Here is an 18,103-nt window from a genome sequence, read left to right as displayed (position 1 = left end):
CAAGTGTGTCTGGATTGCTACATCTGACACCAGCATACAGGAAATGTAGGGAAGAACAATTATCTGGGTTCACATTTCACCTTCTGTTTATGAGAGGTACAGGCAGGCACATAGCCAAGTGTCCAAGAGCTATTATTAGTGCCCTTAAATTTTTACTCCTATTGTTGTTGGAATGGTCATTATTAAGGGTGTCTCAGACAAGGAGGATAATGGCATTTGCCACCATTGCCACTGGCTCCAACATCAACTGCTGCCCCCACTGAGATGCTCTTTATGCTCTCAATACCAAAGACAGGAGATTCCCCCAACACGGGCGCACGCGCACACACAGACACACACCTTCGTCAACTCTGTGTTACTTCACACCTTCGCTCTGCTCTCTGGATGGAAAGTCCCTTTCCTTCTCTATCTTTTGATTCCTGGCAAACATCTCTGCCTTCAGCACCTCCCCAAGGCGGCTCCCACCACCACCATTATGACACTCCCAACTGCTGGTGCTTCCCTCAGCACACATTTTTTAGCCCTTGGTGGTGATTTCCTGTTTATTAAACCAGACCAGGAGACCCCGAGGGCTCGACCATGGCTGATTTGCCTCTGGGTCCCTGGACGAAGCACATTCCCTTCCACACAGTGGGAATCAAGGAAACTGCAGATGGAAGATAATACCCACAACGAGAGAGAACCATGAGAAAATGGCAGCTGTGACACACTCTGTGACACATTTCCTACCTCACGGAGCTCTCGGGCAGCCACAGTGGGAGGTAGGAACAAGGACAGTATGACCAGATCTGACAAGAAGCCAGCAAAAAAAACCGGAAACCTTGAGAAGGCCATCTGAAATAGAGATGCACATACAGTATTGCTAATTATAGACCTTCTCTGAAGTGTATGATTGTGCTTTTAGAATTTGCTGATTATACACAAAACCACTGTGATTGACAAGCATTTCAAAATTAAGATAAAGAAATTATTTATAATAATATATATCTAGTGAGAACAAAAATATTTTTGGTATCATTCAAAAACTCAAAAGATAATTATTTAAAATAAGCCATCTTTAGTGAATCCTTTCTTAAATTTCTATTTTAATAAATGTTTTATAACAAAGTATATTTAGTATACTTTATAAATAAGCATACGTATTTAAATTATCTCTCTTCACAAATTTTGCAATAAAAGTGCAAGATCAAAACCACTTGAAGACAACTAGCCTATCATCAGTAAGACGGGGATAATAATAGTGTCCCTTTAGTGTCTATTAGGATTATATTTGCAAAGTGCCTGGCACATAGCACACGCTTCATAAATACCAATCACCTTCTTCAGATGGAATTTTAATTTGAGACTGCCAAACTCTGCCCTGCATTCAAACACTCAGACATTTCTTTGGGAAATTCAGAGTCATACGATCAGGCAAGGACAACCTGACTGACCAACTTGCTAATGTGCTCCCCTGGGAGCACCTTAATTAATTAGATTAATTTAACAAGTATGGATTATTAGTTATGTCACATTGACTTAATTGACTATTAATTAATGATTCAGCTCTATTTGAGCAAGGTGTAGTAGTGACTACTCCATGATTGTTCCTGGGTTAGCCACTAAGGATTCAGTCATAAAAAGACAGTGCTTCCGTCCTTCAGAACCTCAGGTGGTCAGGGGGACAGACTCACTATGGCTACAGGGAGAAAGCTATGAGAGCATGGTGGAAGGCTACTTGTCTCTACCCAAATGAGGGCTGTTGCTTATTGAGCACCTACAGTGTGCTTTAGACACTGTTGTCAATCATCTCAAGACCTTGCCTTCCTGACAGATGAAGAAATTCAGTGGTCGGTAGTTCCTCTAACACTATGAGCTCCTCAGAGACAGAGCTGGTATTCAAATCACATCTTTTGGCTACAGTATTCATGCTCTTCCCACTAATTCATGCTACGCAACCTCAGGGCCGCCTGGACATCTGAGCAGTGGACGTAGTATTTGGGATCACACAGACACTGCTCCTGACCGAGCCTTAACCTGGGGAGCAATAGCAGAGGAGGAAGATGATTAGCAAGGGCTGTTTTCTGAGCTGTTCCTCATGCCTACACTTCCCATGTCTGTCTTTCTACAGTGCCCAAATCAGAAGTCTTAGAGGAAATGCTTCATAACTTAGATTTCTGTGACATTTTGGTCATCGGAGGGGACTTGGACCCAAGGCAGGAGTGCTTGGAGCTCAACCACAGTGAGCTCCACCAACGACACCTGGACGCCACTAATTCTACTGCAGGCTACTCCATCTACGGTAAGGCCACACTCAGCCCCCTTTGCCCCAAGGGTGTCCTCTTAGAATGTCCTTATCCAGGGAGGCACGAGTGAGACTGCACCTGTGAAGGAGCACTGTGAACCCCCAGGGACCATCAGTTGGAAATCCTTGGCCTCAAGCATGGATTTCTAGACCCTCCTTTGGCGAGTTACTCCAGCGTCTTGGGGACTGGCCCCACATTCCCACTTCTGGGGAATTCTTCTGTAGAAGCTAGATGGATGCATTTTCTTACAATGTTTGATCTCAGCAAATGTCACAGAAACTTCTAGCAGACTGAAGCAGTCTGTATGGAAAGCCTATGCATCGGTGTCATTTTGGCTCCTTCTACACATTGTCTGCTCAAAATCGCTTGACCTCTTATCCTCAACAAATTTACAAGACCCACAAGGTCTTGTACCACAAGCCCCACCCTGTCTCCTTCTTCTCTTCCTCCTCCTCCTCTGTCTTCTGATGACACACGTGGTCTGTTGGCACAGGTGTGGGCTCCATGAGCCGCTACGAGCAGGTGCTGCATCACATCCGCTACCGCAACTGGCGTCCGGCTTCCCTGGAGGCCCGGCGTTTCCGGATCAAGTGCTCAGAACTCAATGGGCGCTATACTAGCAATGAGTTCAACTTGGAGGTGAGTGGGTCTTGCCATTGTTAGGGAAGCCAAGGCTCACCCAGTCCCTTAGTCATTCAGAACTGCTGTAACTGACCCACCTGCCACTCCTGGTCAATAGCACCTCTCCCGCTCTTCCCAGGTCAGCGTCCTCCATGAAGACAGAGTCTCAGATAAGGAGCATGTCAACCACCTGATTGTGCAGCCTCCCTTCCTCCAGTCTGTCCATCATCCTGAGTCCTGGAGTAGCATCCAGCGCAGTTCAGGTAGGGCTCCCGACAGGAGGGCCCCTCGGGACATGAGGTAGTCATTGTGCCTCAAGAGTATTCACTAAACAGGCAGTTACATTGTAGCAACCATAGGTGCCCAGAACTGAGGGAGGGAGCCCAGCAATGGAGAAAATGTGTCCTCCCTCTGAGGCACTCACACTCCTACTAGACAGTCAATAAGTTAACAAAAAGTTACACAACACACACAATAGTGGAGGTCGTCGGTACGAAGGGCTGGGACAAAATTTCAGGCCCAACTCAAAATCATGTCCTGCATTAAGCTTTCCATGAGCCCTTTACACACACTCACACACACGTATGTACCATATTGCAAAGTCCCCTGCCCAAATTTCTGTTTGAGCACTTGCCATATTGTGTTACCATCTGGTGGGCACTTGTATCTGTTTCTACTAAACTCTACAGTGCCTGGCTCTGTGAAAGTTTCTTTATAAGTTGAAGGGTAAAGCCAGGAATAAAAGATAATTTGCATTTAATGAGCACCTATACTGCACTTATGTGGAAACACAGATTATTTAATTTACACCTAGCAATTACCCCTAAGATAGGATTTGTTATGTCCATTATAGAGGAGATGAAAGGGAAGCTCAGACAAGGTAAGGTGCTGCTCTGGAGTTCCACAGCTGGGAAGTGGTAGGGCAGACTTTATCCTATGCATGGTTGTTTTGTTCATGCTCCATCACAAGACTGAGCTAGGCCTTTGTTCAACATGTCATGCGAGTTCCTTCCTTGTTCCAGTGGTTCCAAGTATTGCCACGGTGGTCATCATCATCTCCGTGTGCATGCTTGTGTTTGTCGTGGCCATGGGTGTGTACCGGGTCCGGATTGCCCACCAGCACTTCATCCAGGAGACTGAGGCTGCCAAGGACTCTGAGATGGATTGGGATGATTCTGCGCTGACTATCACAGTCAACCCCATGGAGGTGATCCTCACACAGGGCTGGGAGTTCCGGGTGGGGTGCTTCTCCCTCCACCCAGCTCAACCCTTCCTATGCTTAAAGCTGGTCCATGTCCCCTCCTTCTGGAAGCCCTGCCCCATCTAGTCCAGCTCCACTGATTCTCCCTCTCTCTGAGCTCCTCTAGCCCTTTCAGCCTGAACAGACCATACCCTCCCACCAACTACATTGTCTGATTTACCATGTATCACTTGCTCTTACTCCACAAACAGAACCAGAAATATTTGTTAAAGCAAGCAAACAGCATGAGATGGCTATGCCTTGCTTCCCCCATAGTATTTAGCTAAGAGCTGATTAACACCAAGGGACTCAGTATTGAAGTTTTGATTAACTAACAGTGAAAATTAGATGGCTTTGCTCCATACTGTCTAAAGAGTTCACTCAAAGGCTCAGAACAGATTAAATCAAAAATATAGCAGCAATGCCTGCCATTTATTGAGCCCCCATTTGCCAGATGCTGTATAGGATGCTCTATATATACCACCTCATTGAATCTTCCGACAACCTATAAAATAGAAGTCATCATTTTCATTTGCCAAGGTGGAAACCAACTAAGAAAGGAGAAGTAACATACTCAAATTAACACAGCCAATAGTCAAATTCAAGGTTGTTTCATTCTCAAATCCCTATCTCTTCAGTTACCCAACAGCACCCAGAATTTATCCATGAGTGTCAAGGGAAGTCCTCTACATCACACCCTTTGCCCATGGGTCCTGGGTGATGGTAGACACACACTTAGAAAAGGCAGGGGAAGATGATCACCCCAGCCTGGTCCCCAGTTTCCACCTCAGTTGGCCTCACACTCCAATTTCAAAGCCAGTGTGCTAATGTGGCTCAGTTTCTCCAAGCATGTACTATAGGTACAGTGCTGAGCTCAGTGCCATAGAGACTCCAGCATCTCCACCTTTGGAGAGGTGAGCTTTGTGTGTGGAAAACAAGACCACTATATCTGGAGCAGTCTGAGGACAGGGCAAGACTGTGCCTAACAAGGCCAACCTTGTGATGTCAAAAGTCTATGAGCTTGAATAGGAAAAGCCTTCAGGATGGCAATGTTCAGAAATAAAATTTTGCTGGAATCATCCGAAAGTTGGATGGGGGTGGGAGGATTTGGACTGGAAAGTGATGACCAAGACATTTGTCCTTTCCGAAGGAACATTTTTGAGGGCATGCATACCTGAGTCTTTGCTTAGAAGACCTTCTGCTCCCAGGGACACTGCATGCACAGTTGGAAAAGAGACACAAGCTCTCTTTTCTCTCACTGAGAAGCAAATTGAGAAGCAAACACTTAAGGCTTGGACAACTCCATTTAAATAGGCTCCTGAAATAACTGAAACATTTAGTAAATGATGGATAGGATTGGCTTAAATGTCCAGCCCATGATTTATACACAATAGTCTACCTTGAGTTCATGCCTTGGAATTTGCTGCTATTTCAGGCTTTTGCTTTGAATATTCTAGTTTCCTTTTTACCAAAAGACTTCCCTTCCAGGAAGTCTGCCTGCAGGCTGAGGAGTTTAGCAACCAGAGAAGAAATTCCAAGGGGCCCTAAATGTTTCCTCAATCGATGGAGAAACATAAGCTCCAAAGTGGGCTTTGCTCAGCCCCTCATGAGCATTTCCTTTCTCTCCCTGATATCCAGAAACATGCAGGACCAGGGCATGGGGAAGACGAGACTGAGGGAGAAGAGGAAGAAGAAGCAGAGGAAGACATGAGCTCCAGCAGTGGCTCTGATGACAGCGAAGAGGAGGAGGAGGAGGAAGGGATGGGCAGAGGCAGACATGGGCAGAGTGGAGCCAGGCAAGCCCAGCTGGAGTGGGATGACTCCACCCTCCCCTACTAGTGTCTAGGGGTCTGCCTGGCCCACGTGTCCCTTTTGTAAACCCTGACCCAGTGTATGCCCATGTCTATCTTACCTCACCTCTGATGTCTGTGACATGTCTGGGAAGGCCTTCTCCATCTTCCTGGAGCCCACCCTTTAAGCCTTGGGCACTCCCTGTGTCCCATAGGGAAGTTCCAAGAAGCCCAGCATGGCCATCAGTGGGGACTTCAGGGTAGACTTTGTCCCTTAGACTCCACTTCTGCCCTATGCCCCCCAGCATCCTGTCTACCTGTCTGCAGAGTCTGCCTTTGCTTTTTTCTGCAGGAAAGAGGTCCACCTTTGTGTCACTCATCTCCCCAGGCTCAGAGTCCCCAAGGCCCTGGGGCTCTAACTCACTGTGCGTCTCCTCCACACAGACCAGCAGGTCCTCCTATGCTTACTCCAGGTTACTTTATACAAGGAGGGTGGTTGAACTTCACACACCTAAGGTCTTAGCGCTTAGCAGTTTCAAGGAAAGTTCTTGTAGGGGCAGAACTAAGTTTACAGGGGAAGGTACACACATTCTCTCGCTCGTTCTCTCTCTCTCTCTCTCTCTCTCTCTCTCTCATTCCTCAGCTTGGAGAACCTTTCCCTTTCCTTCTTTCTGAGGCCACATAAGCTTATAGGAAAAGTCCTAAGCCAAGAATAGGTCCTTGGCCACAGGAGGGCCTGATCCCCAATAAGAGCTATCTGAACCTGGCTGCCTGGGCACTTGCTGCAACCATGCAGTTGCCCTGCCAGGGACACTCACTACACAGAACCACAGGCTCTGGGAGGCATTCCACACAGGCACTGCTCCAGGTGACAATTACCACAATCCTAGAGCCATGAAACAGAAGGAAATGCTGATGAGATCACAGGTAGGCTTCCTGGTGGGCTGGGTGGGGGTGGCTGGGCTCCCCCAGGACAGAGGGGACCCTGAGGTTGGCAAGGCTCTCACCACTCAGCCTCATCGTCCCTTATCTTCTGTTTTACACTATTTTCCAACTTGAGAAAATACACGCTCTCTGGATGTATTCGAAACGCACAAGCTCCACTGAGTCTAAGACGAAAGTTTGAAATTTAATTGCAAGGAATTAGAAGCATATTTGCAATCAAGCAGCTTCTTCTTTCTTCTACTCATAAGCAGAGGAACACTTGGGATAGAGGGCAAATGTATCTGAAAACCTCATTTCTTTCTTTTTTTGCTAAGGAAATCTTTTTCATCTCCATCCTAACATGCACACCCTGTGAAGAGAATTGTTTCTATAGTAACTGGTCCGTGATCTTTTGTGGCCGAGAGAATAGCAGGCAAGAATTAGGGCTGTGATAGAATTTCCACGAAGCTCTGAGAACATGTTTGTTTCAAATGTCTCAGGTTCCTCTGTGTCATCAGTGTGTACGATCTGTCCCCATCCTCCCACTCCTCCCCAAGCTCACACCAATTGGTTTGGCACAGGCATAGAGCTGGTCCCAAGTTAAGTGGCATTCATCTTCAAAAACAAGTTCAGAATCTCAGCTTCTTGTGTCATCAAAACAGCTTAAGGAGACTACCGCCAACGTCCTCCAGTCTGACCTCCACCCAGTGAGGACCCATGGCAGGCCTTTTCAACTTTCTGATTCATGAGAACGACCTGGTGCAGCTTTTCCCACCTCCTAAAATGTTTTTGCATCTGTTCCTTCCTTTGGACCTCACAATCCTGTGAAGTAACTGAGACATCTGTTGTTAGACACATTTTTGTGATGACTAAACCGACGCTTGGCGGTTCAATGTTTTGCTCAGAGTCATTCAAAAGTATAGACAAGACCAGACTCCCCAACTTCCACTCCTCGTCCAGCATTCTACTTATAGTTATGCAACTAGTAGACACTGCTGCATACCTACTATGTGCTAAGCATTCTACCAACAGCTGTGAGAAAAAGAAAAGCTGAATAGGATAAGCTCCTCCCCAACAGAGGACTTTATATTTGCAGAGGGGAAATGAGCAGACCTAGAAACTACACAAGAGACAAATGCATAGAAAGAGAAAGGGAGAGGAGAAGTCATAGGAGAACAAAGACATGGTCACAAACTTAACCAGCGCTCTTATTTTTCCCTTCTTAGGGAAAAACACTGGAAGAAGTTAGGGTTTTATATTCATTGGATGGAAGTAAACATTTCTCCTATGAATTCTCCCAACCAAATAGCCCTTTTCTGTTAGGCTGTGTCTGCACATCCACAAGGAGAAAAGCTGTAGGACTGATTAGTTTTCACAGTCCCACTTAAATTTTTTTTTTTTAATTCTTTATTTGGGCATTTAGGAGCTGCTGAATTCTCCCTGAATCGTGGCAGCAAAAAGAACACTTCCTATGTTCAAAACCAATTCCTTTGGAATTCGATGTTGATTTTAAATATTTAAGTCTAGTGTTTGTGAGAATTTTGCTCGGTCTTTTCAGTCTGGGTGGGTAGGGAAAGTGTTCCTCATGCCCTCCGGGTGTCTGCCTTATTCATAGTTGAGAGTGCTGTTAGGGGAAATCTTTGTATGTTTTCAGTTTTTTTTTTTTTTTTTTTTTTTTGGGTGGGGCAAGGTGGGTAGCAAGTAAAAGTGGCCTGTGGCGAGGGCAGGAAAGATGAATAATTAGAGGAAGCATTTGGTTAGTGGACTTATTTACAGAGAAACAGTGGTGACAGAAACAATCAGTTGTTTCCCTTAACTCGGACCATGAGAGGTCATTCTCTGCACGTCAGCTCCAAAGATCAGGCACTTGAATGAATCCACTGGGTCAGCAGGCATTGGACATATTTTCAATGCTCTCCTCCTCACCATGGGTGAGAACAAGATGGGAGTGGTTATAGCGCAGTAACAGAGGCTTTGGAAGGTATCCAGGTAAGCAGGCTAATGTGGCTTGTCCTCCCCAGATATTGTGATCCCAAGACAAAAGTGTCATTTATCAGTCTGGCATTTTCCAGCCTCCATATGCTGGCATCCAGGAACCAAAACCCTTGAAGGCCTAGACACCCTGTGACCTCTCACTCAGGTATTTTGCAGCCAGGCGGATGCAGGCTCATGTCCAGGACGAACTGCTGACTGGTTTGGCCACAGCCCAGTTCATTGCTTGTCTTGTCAAGTGGACAACCAGATTCTGCCTTCCTGAGCTTGAAAACAGGCTAAAACTATCAGGTGATTTAGATGACATGGAGGAGAAGATTAGAGTTGTTAAATCCCAGTGCAGAATGAGTTACTTCAGTGGAGGAAAGCAATCAGCTAGATGGTGGCCTGCCTTAAAAAGTACTAAATAGTTATCATACATTCGATCAAATGCTGTAGGCCTAACCAAGGCCCAAATTCATCTAAATACCAAGAATGTGATTTCAGTGAAATCTTTTCATTACCACTTTCTTTTGTTTGTTGGTTGGTTGGTTTTTTTTTTTTTTTGACTCGGAGTCTTGCTGCTCTGTTGCCCAGGCTGGAGTACAGTGGCGCAATCTGGGCTCACTGTAACGCCTGCCTCCCAGTTTAAGTGATTCTCTTGCCTCAGTCTCCCAAGTAGTTGGGATGACAGGCACCCACTACCATGCCCTGCTAATTTTTGTATTCTTAGTAGAGATGGGTTTTCACCATGTTGCCCAGGCTGGTCTCAAATTCCTAACCTCAGGTGATCCACCCTCCTCGGCTTCCCAAAATGCTAGGATTACAGGTATGAGCCACCACACCCATCCCTCATTACCACTTTCTTGAATTTTCAATCATCCTATCAAGCAGGATTTAGACCAACATCTTTGCATTTAATAAGGGCCACACCTTATTATCCGTGTACACACGGATAATCCAGTAAGAGGGCTGGAGGTAGTGGGAAGCAATGTCCCCCATTCCTGTATGTCAGGTGTCACCAAACTTTATCTGTAAAGAGCCAAATAGTAAATATTGGGGTCTTTGTGAGCCATATGGTATCTGTCACAAGTATAGTCGGCCCTCCATATCTGAGGTTCCCAAATCCATGGATTCAACTTACCTTGAATCAAAGTATTTGGGAAAAAATGGGTAGTTACAACTGACCTGAACATTTATAGACTTTTTTTCATTATTAGTCCTTGAACAACACAGTGTAACAGCGTTTACATAGCATTTACATTGTATTAGGAATTATAAGTAACCTAGAGATGATCTGAAGGACACAGGAAGATATGCATATGTATATGCAAATACTATGCATTCTATATAAGGGAATTGAGCATCTGTGGATTTTGGTATCCAAGGGGAGTTCTGGAACAAATCGCCCACAGATACTGAGGGGTGACTGTACTCAGCTCTGCTATTATAGCATGAAAACAGCCACAGATAATACATACAAATGAATGTTCCATTAAACTTTAGGTTCCAATAAAACTACTTAAAAACACTAAAAAGGCAGGCAATTTGAATTTAGATAATTTTTGTGTCATTTTTTCACCCTTTTCATTCATATTTTTAATAATTTAAAAATATAAAAACCTTTCTCAGCCCAGAGGTCATACTAGATTTGGCCCAAGCTAGATTTGGCCCAAGGCCGTAGTTTGCCAACCTCTCCCATACACGCGTGGAAGGCAGCCTTCCGCTCCCGAGGAGAGGGCCAACTGCTATTGTCCTCTCACCGACTACCCAGTAGTCTTTGCCTCCAAACTGAACAACAGGAAAACGCCATAGTTCTTAATTAAGCTGTTTTAAAAGCCCATGTTCCAGGGGAAAAACAAAAAACAAACAAACAAAACGCTTGTTATTTGCTGAATTGACAAACTCAGACAGCTATTCCACAAGAGTTGAAAGCCTTGCATCGAGGTGGCTGTCTAGTTACTGAGTGCTAACTCCATGGAGGCAAGTGTTAGGTCCCCAGGCTCAGTGCCTTCCCAGCACAGCTCAGCCCATAATGATCGCTGAGCAGGAGTGTTCATTATCTCAGACTGATTGTCATTTCAGCCCTGTTCTTGCCATTGCTCTAAAAATGATCCTAAAGACTTGTGACTGTTTAAATCAATAGCAGCAGCATCAGTAGAAAGCTTGACCCAGCACACTTCAAAATTAGCAATCTTCTTGGTTCTGTGACTCAAAATCAGCAAGAAGGAAAAAAAAAAAAAAGAGGACTTCTTTTTAAATCATTCCCCCATTTAAATTAGCCAAAGAGTTTTTATAAAAAAGTAGGGAAGTAGGTTTAATTCTTTGAAAGAATTTGCCAGTGAAAAGTAGATGATTTTTAGATAAGATAATGTTTAGGCCTCTGGGGGATCCCCAAAGCCTTCTGCAATGTACTCTGGCAGGCTATGAATGGTACGGGATTCTGCATCTATATCAGACATTTATTGAGGCTGACAAGCAAAAGCCCTTGGCACAATTTAATTTCCACCTAACAACTTCCCACCGTCCAGCTGCAGGCAAAGGAGATCAGCAATGAAAGTTTTGAAGTCTACTCCAGCACCCTCATTTCCTGTCTTTATTTCCCTTACTTTATAAACGTATTTGGTACCTGCTCCGTAGATCATGCTCTAGTTTCCCTTTCGGTGCCATCTGGAAAAGGTGAGTTGACTTTTTACAGGGGCTGTGGATTAGGAGCCAGACTTCCCTCCATCCCAGGGAGACAAAAGGAGGCAGGAGAAGTCACCTCCAGCAGCACCCCAGAAAGCAATCAGACTTTCCCTGTGGGCAGGCAGTTAACAGATGGGAGTCTGTTTGCAGCTACATTCAGCGTAATTCAGCAGACCTACACTGGCCACCCGTGATGGGCCAGGCCCTGTGCCAGCAACCGGGGAAGGGAGGATGAACAAGGCACGTCGCACTGACCACGAGAAGCTCTTGGCGGTGTGAGCTGTTGGGATGTCCCTTTGTGGTGTTGGAGGCCGTGCACGAGCAGTCAGGACTTTGGAGACAAAAGTTTGGTGTTAGGGAGGCAGGGTAACTTGCTTTGGCAGCTACCCACCCTAAGTCAGATGGCAGGTGTTATTCTGGGGGCCCTGACACGCATCACTGAGGGAGACTGAGGAGTTTTCCTGGGAAGTGGGCAATGTTTCCCTGAATGTTCCTCAATTCTAATCAAGGCTGACACAGTTCACTTATAGATGAAAGCCAGTCACCCTGCCCACTGGGCAGAAATAACAGGGCTGACAGCTGAGATTCAGAGAAAATAGGCCAGAGGAAGTCCTTAAGTATAAAAAGCAGCCGGGTAGACTTGGAAATTTAGGAAGGGTGATGCAGGTAGAGGGGCCAGCAAGAGCCAAGTCTCAAAAGGCACAAGCCAAACTGATGCAAGGGAGCCCTCCTGAGGCCCCACATCAGAGCTGCAGACCTAAGGAGGCCCACCTCCACGACACCTGTGGAGGGCTTACTCTTGGTGCAGAGGAGAAGGGGTTCCCTGGACCAGCTGCATCACCTGAGAACATGTGAGACATGCATATTCTTGGGCTCCACCCCAGAGCTACTGAATGAACAGCTCTGGAGGCAGGCATTCTGTGAGTTAAGGAGCTTTCTGATATGCACTCAAGTTTGAGAATCACTGATGCAGAGGATGAGGAGATGTCTTGAGCTGGCACTGCGAGGAACTAACTGTTAACTAACAAGGTGAAATCAATTACTGGTGTAGTGAGGGTGCTAAAGCAGACCATCCCAAAGCCCCACCCGGGCCTTCTGGCTCCACTTGTTACTCACTGCAGCAGCGGGTTCAAGAAACCTTTGTCCTAGTCCCCATCCCTCACCTCCCCTCGGGCATGAGACAATTCCTGTCTGTCTGCCCCTTCTATCCTAGAGAGAAAGACTGCCCAGGAGAGGGTGTCATGAGGTCACTCATCCCTAGGAAGGCCACCTGCCAAGTTTCTGTAAGATGAACAGCCTCTTCAAGGGCCACATTTTGTGAAGAAACACTGAAACTGCAGCAGTGACCCTGGTCACTAAAAGAACTGCTTCCTACACAGCCCGTATGCCGGTGGAGCCACCCAGGGCCCAGCCGAGAGTGGAAGGGGTCATGTAAGGACACTGCCAGGTTGCCGCAGCACTGCTCTGTTTGTAATGAGACTGGGGCATGCAGCATCACGATTCAAACACTGAATTGCTTGGGGGAATGGATGGCCTTCCTCAGAATGACAGTGACTTATTCGGGATGTTACTAAAAGGAAAACAAAAATCCAAAAACAAACCTATAGCCTCATCTACAATTGGAATCTGAGCCCTTTAATTTCTAAGGTCTGCAAGGCTGCCAGGATTCACCAATTCCCCTTTCCCGAGGCCCAGCAAGTACTGATTTACGGCTTAAACTCTGTGAAGGTCTGCAGACCTTTGAAAGGAACTCACTGGTACTTTGTCATTTGCACCTAACTGACTCCTCCTATGAGGTGAAGTCTCGTCATATGAGGGTTTTTGAGATGGGGAGTCAGAGGGCTAGGTCCCTGGGCTTTGGGGTGGAAGGACGGAGGAACAGTCTAAAAGTGGCTGGACACGTGGCCTAGGAAAACTAACACCATCTGTTGAGTTCTAAAGAACCCAGACTCTCGTGCTCAGCCTCAGCGGTCTTTCCAGAGTCCTCCTGAATGGCCCAAAGACACCCCTGTTTCTAGGGAGAAGAAAGGAGCTAGTACCTCTCAATCACTGAGGCAACACCTTCCCAGAGGCAGGACCCTGCCGCCCCCAGGAGAACATGCAGTTGAATGATGTGGTGCCTAACCAGGACCTTGGAAAACATGGCTGTGCAAGATTAGTATGGATCCCCAACTATTGCTGCCTCTGCTAATACGGCCACCTCCTCCAGGCAAGCAGACTACCAGCTTAGCGATTGCGGCACCACCAGGGCCTAGCACTGCACCTGGCCCACGACATGTGTGCCACGAATGTTGAATTGAGATCAAGTGACCTCACTGAAGGGACTGGGTCTGAAAAATTAAGATGCCCCAAGGAAGAAAGCCTCCTCCATTTTCCTTCTTGGTTAGCAAGTCAAGGACATTTTTAAGATCAGATCGACAAAGGATGGAAGTGCAGTGAACAGAGCATGCGCATGGGAGGAAACAGGAGCAGGGGTAGATGAGCCTGGTGAGGCCTGCTCATCCACTCTCGAGGTCAGGGGCAGCATCCCGACTGAGAAAAAGCCCTCATTTGTGAATGACCCGGCCCTGTACCACTCTCCAGTTCCTTATATCAGATTTAATGCAGAGGAGATTCATCAACATGAAGCTCAGTTCCCAGTAGACTAATGAAAAGAGGGCAACAGATTTGAGAAGAGCCAAAATGCAGACAGTGTGCATGAATCACAGACAACAGAAACTTGTTAGCCTTAGTGTCTGTTTGCTTTTATCTTGAAATGAAAATGCATCTGTTACCTGGACCCTTTTTACCACGCGTTTCCGAACAGAAATGGGACAGACATTGGGTCTTTTTCCCCAGCAGAAGCAGCTACCAGAGAAATGAGCCCACAGTTTGTCTGTGTGCAGAAACAATCAACCCACAGGTCTCAGCTGCAGACTCTAGCACCTCTGCAGAAACAGCAGGCAAAGGGATGAGGAGGCAGCATCTGCCCTTCAGAAGGATTCATAAGAGCCTCTGTGAGAGGGCCTTGCCTATGGGTAACGGATGTGAATATAATGTACTCATCCATTCCCATAAGCAAAAGTGCATTTGTCCTGGCCAATATGGAACACCCACCTCCAGAGCCCATGACCACCCACCTCCAGCTCTTCTACATGGCTGCAAGTGCCGTGGCTGCCGTGTGGGATTCAAAAGAGGTCTGCTCATGTTCGCTAGCCAAACCTCAAACTTCAGGTGGTTTGGAAGGGTGGTGCAGGTAGAGGGGCAACTCACAGTTATAGCCAAAGGGTTTTTGGTTTTGGTTTTGTTTTTTGGCAGGTTGGCCGGGGAACCAAAAAGTTAGATTTGAAAGTCAGGGCTGATCACTCAAAAAGTAAGACAGGAGATATTGAGGGGAAAAGTGACTCATAGTTGCAGAGGAAACAGGAGAGTGGGCAGGAGTGACAGTGCCAGGAGCAACCCCCTCCCCTAGAAAGCCAAAGCATTGCTCTGTATTTAAAGATGCATTCAACTTTGCAAAAACTTTGCGGTAAGTCTGGCCATGTGACCACAGAGGCAGTCAATTCAATTGCTTCCAAAGTCAGAGCTTTTTGAAGGTGACCAGTTCTTAATTGAACTAGCCATGAGGAATCAATCTACCTGATTGCATCAAGCCTGACCTCAGTGGCTTCCAGAAACAGTTGTTGATGCCCTGAACTGGACAGGATGGTCAGGAGGCGGAAGAAAACGAGTTGGTGAGTTTAGAAAAGAAGTTGCATGTAGAAGTTGTTTGCTCTCAAAGAAATCTGTAGGTGTTGGAGCTGGGTTTGTTATGTTATTGGCAGGGATATTATAATGTTGGTAAGGAAGAGAGTCAGAATGATTTGCTAGGGGTATTTGGAAAAACTGAGTACTAAATATAAATTAGCAGAGATAAGTAGGCTACAGACAGCCGATTATATATGTGTGTGTGTGCGTATATGTGTGCATATATAGACACACGCCCCAAAGCCATATATGTATCTATGATACAGGAATAAGAAGAATGTCAAAGGTCAGAAGTCCCAACATATTTCAAATCCTTAGAAGCACTGGTTGGGATGTTACATGTTTTTCTTGTTGTTGTTTGCCATTAGCTCTCAAAGCAGTGGGAACAGTGCTTGGCACCTAGTAGGAGTTTGGTAAACATTTGGAGATTGAAGACCCAGCTTGTCACTACGTCACAGAGACTCGCTAGTATGACCATACCCCAAATTGAATGAGCCACAGAGAAACACATCAGCCGCAGTCCCTCTCAGCTGAGGAGAAGCCTCTGTGAATCCACAGATTCCAGGCCCTATTCAGCTGGCCGCAGACACAGGGTCTGGCTCCCTAGTAGTGAGAATGAGGGAATGCTGCACACAGTAGGTCTGCAGAACCCCCACTGCTGTTTCTACAAGCTAAAGTTGTAGCTTCTCTCTACCACTGTCTAAAGCTATAGCTTGTATCTACTCTTGTCTACACCATTGCCCAAATACTTCATAAAATGCTGTTGAATTTGTCACCTCCAGGCATGACTTCGTCACCAAATGTAAAAGTTCTGGGTTCAGCCAGTCCGAAGAGTCTAATAATTTCTTCTCTCAGCCTTTCCCTTCTCCCTTGTCGGGAGCTGCCACCACCATTTAGAAGCCTCGGACACTGTTTATTCTCAGCTGCTCAACTTCAATGTGTGTGTGGGAAAGGCCTGAGAGAGAGGGGCCCATTTTCTCTCCTCCAGAGTCTCTGTGGTGCTGACAGAGCAGAGAGAGGAGGGGGAGCAGCCTGGTCTTGCAGAATCACCTTCAATCACTGCTACTGCCTAGGCCGTTAGAGCCGGTCTGGCCGGTGTCTCCCGCAGTGGATGGCTTTGCCTCCAGGGGTGGACCAGCGTGTACCTGACATGAATCAGACTTCTGAGCTCTTCAAGCTGCCTCAAAGAAGGAATCTTTTTAGCCTAGGAGATGTGTTTATTTGATAAATATACTATTGTGTGTGAGTGTGAAACAATGCGGACTTCAGAATATCTCATTAGGACTGTATGAATTTATAGCAAATTGAATCTAATTTCACAAAAGCGCATTGTCTTCTCAGTGGACAAGGTTGCCCAGCCACAGAGGACCAGAGAAAATGCCCTTTCCCCTTCCCACTCCTTTTCTCAGAATCCTCTCTCAGGCCTAATTGAGCTGTCACATCCAATTCACACTGACACAGAGTGAGGGGCACTGAGAGTCTCTATGTATATAAAGATATAGGAAGAAAATAAGAACCATCACGGGAATCTGTTGGGCTTCTCCCCATGACTGTGATCTTACCCATGTTTGAACCACAAACTTTAAATTTATAACAGTTATGATTCTTGCAGTTTTCAAGTAATTTGTTAAATGCCTATTCAACACAGACAGATTTTTATTTTCAGCTGTGGCTTGTAAATGCCTACAAACTGATTCATGTTGGTGGTCATTATGACACTTTCTGTGAATTGGTGAATAAATATGATATTAGAATTTCACAGTAAAGATGACCTCTGAGAGTTTTATTGTTCAGACTACTTGATAAGGTGAGATACCAAGCACTGCTCTGGCTGCATCAATATTCTTTGGGGCTCTGTCCTAAATCCATGCTTGGGGAAGAGAGAGGGGCGGGATGTGAAGCCAGGGACATGGCAAGGTGGCCCCTATCTGGCTTCAGTCAGGGAACTTTGTTACTCCCAGAGCCAAATTTGGCAGCACAGTTATTGGAGACCGATGCAAAGATGATCCTTATAACACTGGGCATTTATTCGGCACTTACAAAGTGCAGCAGCTCTACGTGTATGCTCTTAACCCCCGAGGTAGGTTGTTCTCACTAATAAACGTGGAAAAGATGAGACTCAGAGGAGTCAGGGGCCCTGCAGGAAGGCAATAGAATTGGACACTTCCCTGTCTCTTTCCTCCTTCCTCTTCTGCTCCCTTCTGCTCCTCCAGCAGACCCTCGACCTGCTGGCCTGCCCTAACACCTGGATGCACCCCTGGACTCCCCCTTCCCCTAAAGCCCACTGAAGATGGGCTCCCTTCACCATCCAGAGCTGGCAGAGATCCAGAGCACTTCCCTAGGATTCTGCAAGCTGTGGTTACTGCGGCCTTTGTCTTGGACCAACCCAAGGGTTAAGCCCTATCCTTTGCTTGAATTCCTCAGGGGAGTAGGGAAAATTCACAGTACTCTTGGAAGTGTTGGGGTCATGAGGAGGAGTCACTTTGCATGGAATATGGCGAAGAGCTACATATCACAATTGACATTCTTGTTTTCAGACTCCTTTTGGCCAGCCTCCTCAGCCATGTGCCATCTCCCTGCCCTCTCCCCACCCCCTTCTCTCCCTGCTCTCATTTCTCTTCATCCTTCTCAGATGTAAAAAACTAAGTCTCTCTCTTTCTCTTTGTCTTGCTCTGTTGCCCAGGCTGGAGTGCAGTGGGGCAATCTTGGCTCACTGCCAACCTCCACCACCTGGGTGCAAGCAATTCTCTTGCCTCAGCCTCCCAAGTCGCTGAAACGACAAGCACGTGCCACCATGTCCCGCTATTTTTTTTTTTTTTTTTTTTTTGGCACTTTTAGTAGAGACAGAGTTTCAACCT

General features: G+C 46.3%; 1 protein-coding gene across 1 annotated transcript in view; it reads left to right on the top strand.

Annotated features, from left to right (window-relative positions):
* Positions 1-17,011, top strand: part of CLSTN2 (calsyntenin 2) — a 639,705-nt gene extending 622,694 nt beyond the window's left edge. Inside the window, exons 13-17 of the mRNA XM_039462018.2 lie at positions 2,111-2,281; positions 2,779-2,924; positions 3,046-3,169; positions 3,929-4,113; positions 5,785-17,011. Of these exons, the coding sequence (XP_039317952.2) occupies positions 2,111-2,281; positions 2,779-2,924; positions 3,046-3,169; positions 3,929-4,113; positions 5,785-5,985 (827 nt within the window). The 3' untranslated portion in view covers positions 5,986-17,011. The remainder of the gene's footprint in view (positions 1-2,110; positions 2,282-2,778; positions 2,925-3,045; positions 3,170-3,928; positions 4,114-5,784) is intronic.
* The last annotated feature ends 1,092 nt before the right edge of the window (positions 17,012-18,103 follow it).

The sequence above is a fragment of the Saimiri boliviensis genome, chromosome 9, assembly GCF_048565385.1.
Source record: "Saimiri boliviensis isolate mSaiBol1 chromosome 9, mSaiBol1.pri, whole genome shotgun sequence".
Lineage (NCBI taxonomy): Eukaryota > Metazoa > Chordata > Mammalia > Primates > Cebidae > Saimiri > Saimiri boliviensis.
The sequence above is the reverse complement of the archived record's forward strand: the minus strand, read 5'-3'. Positions and strand labels throughout refer to the sequence as shown.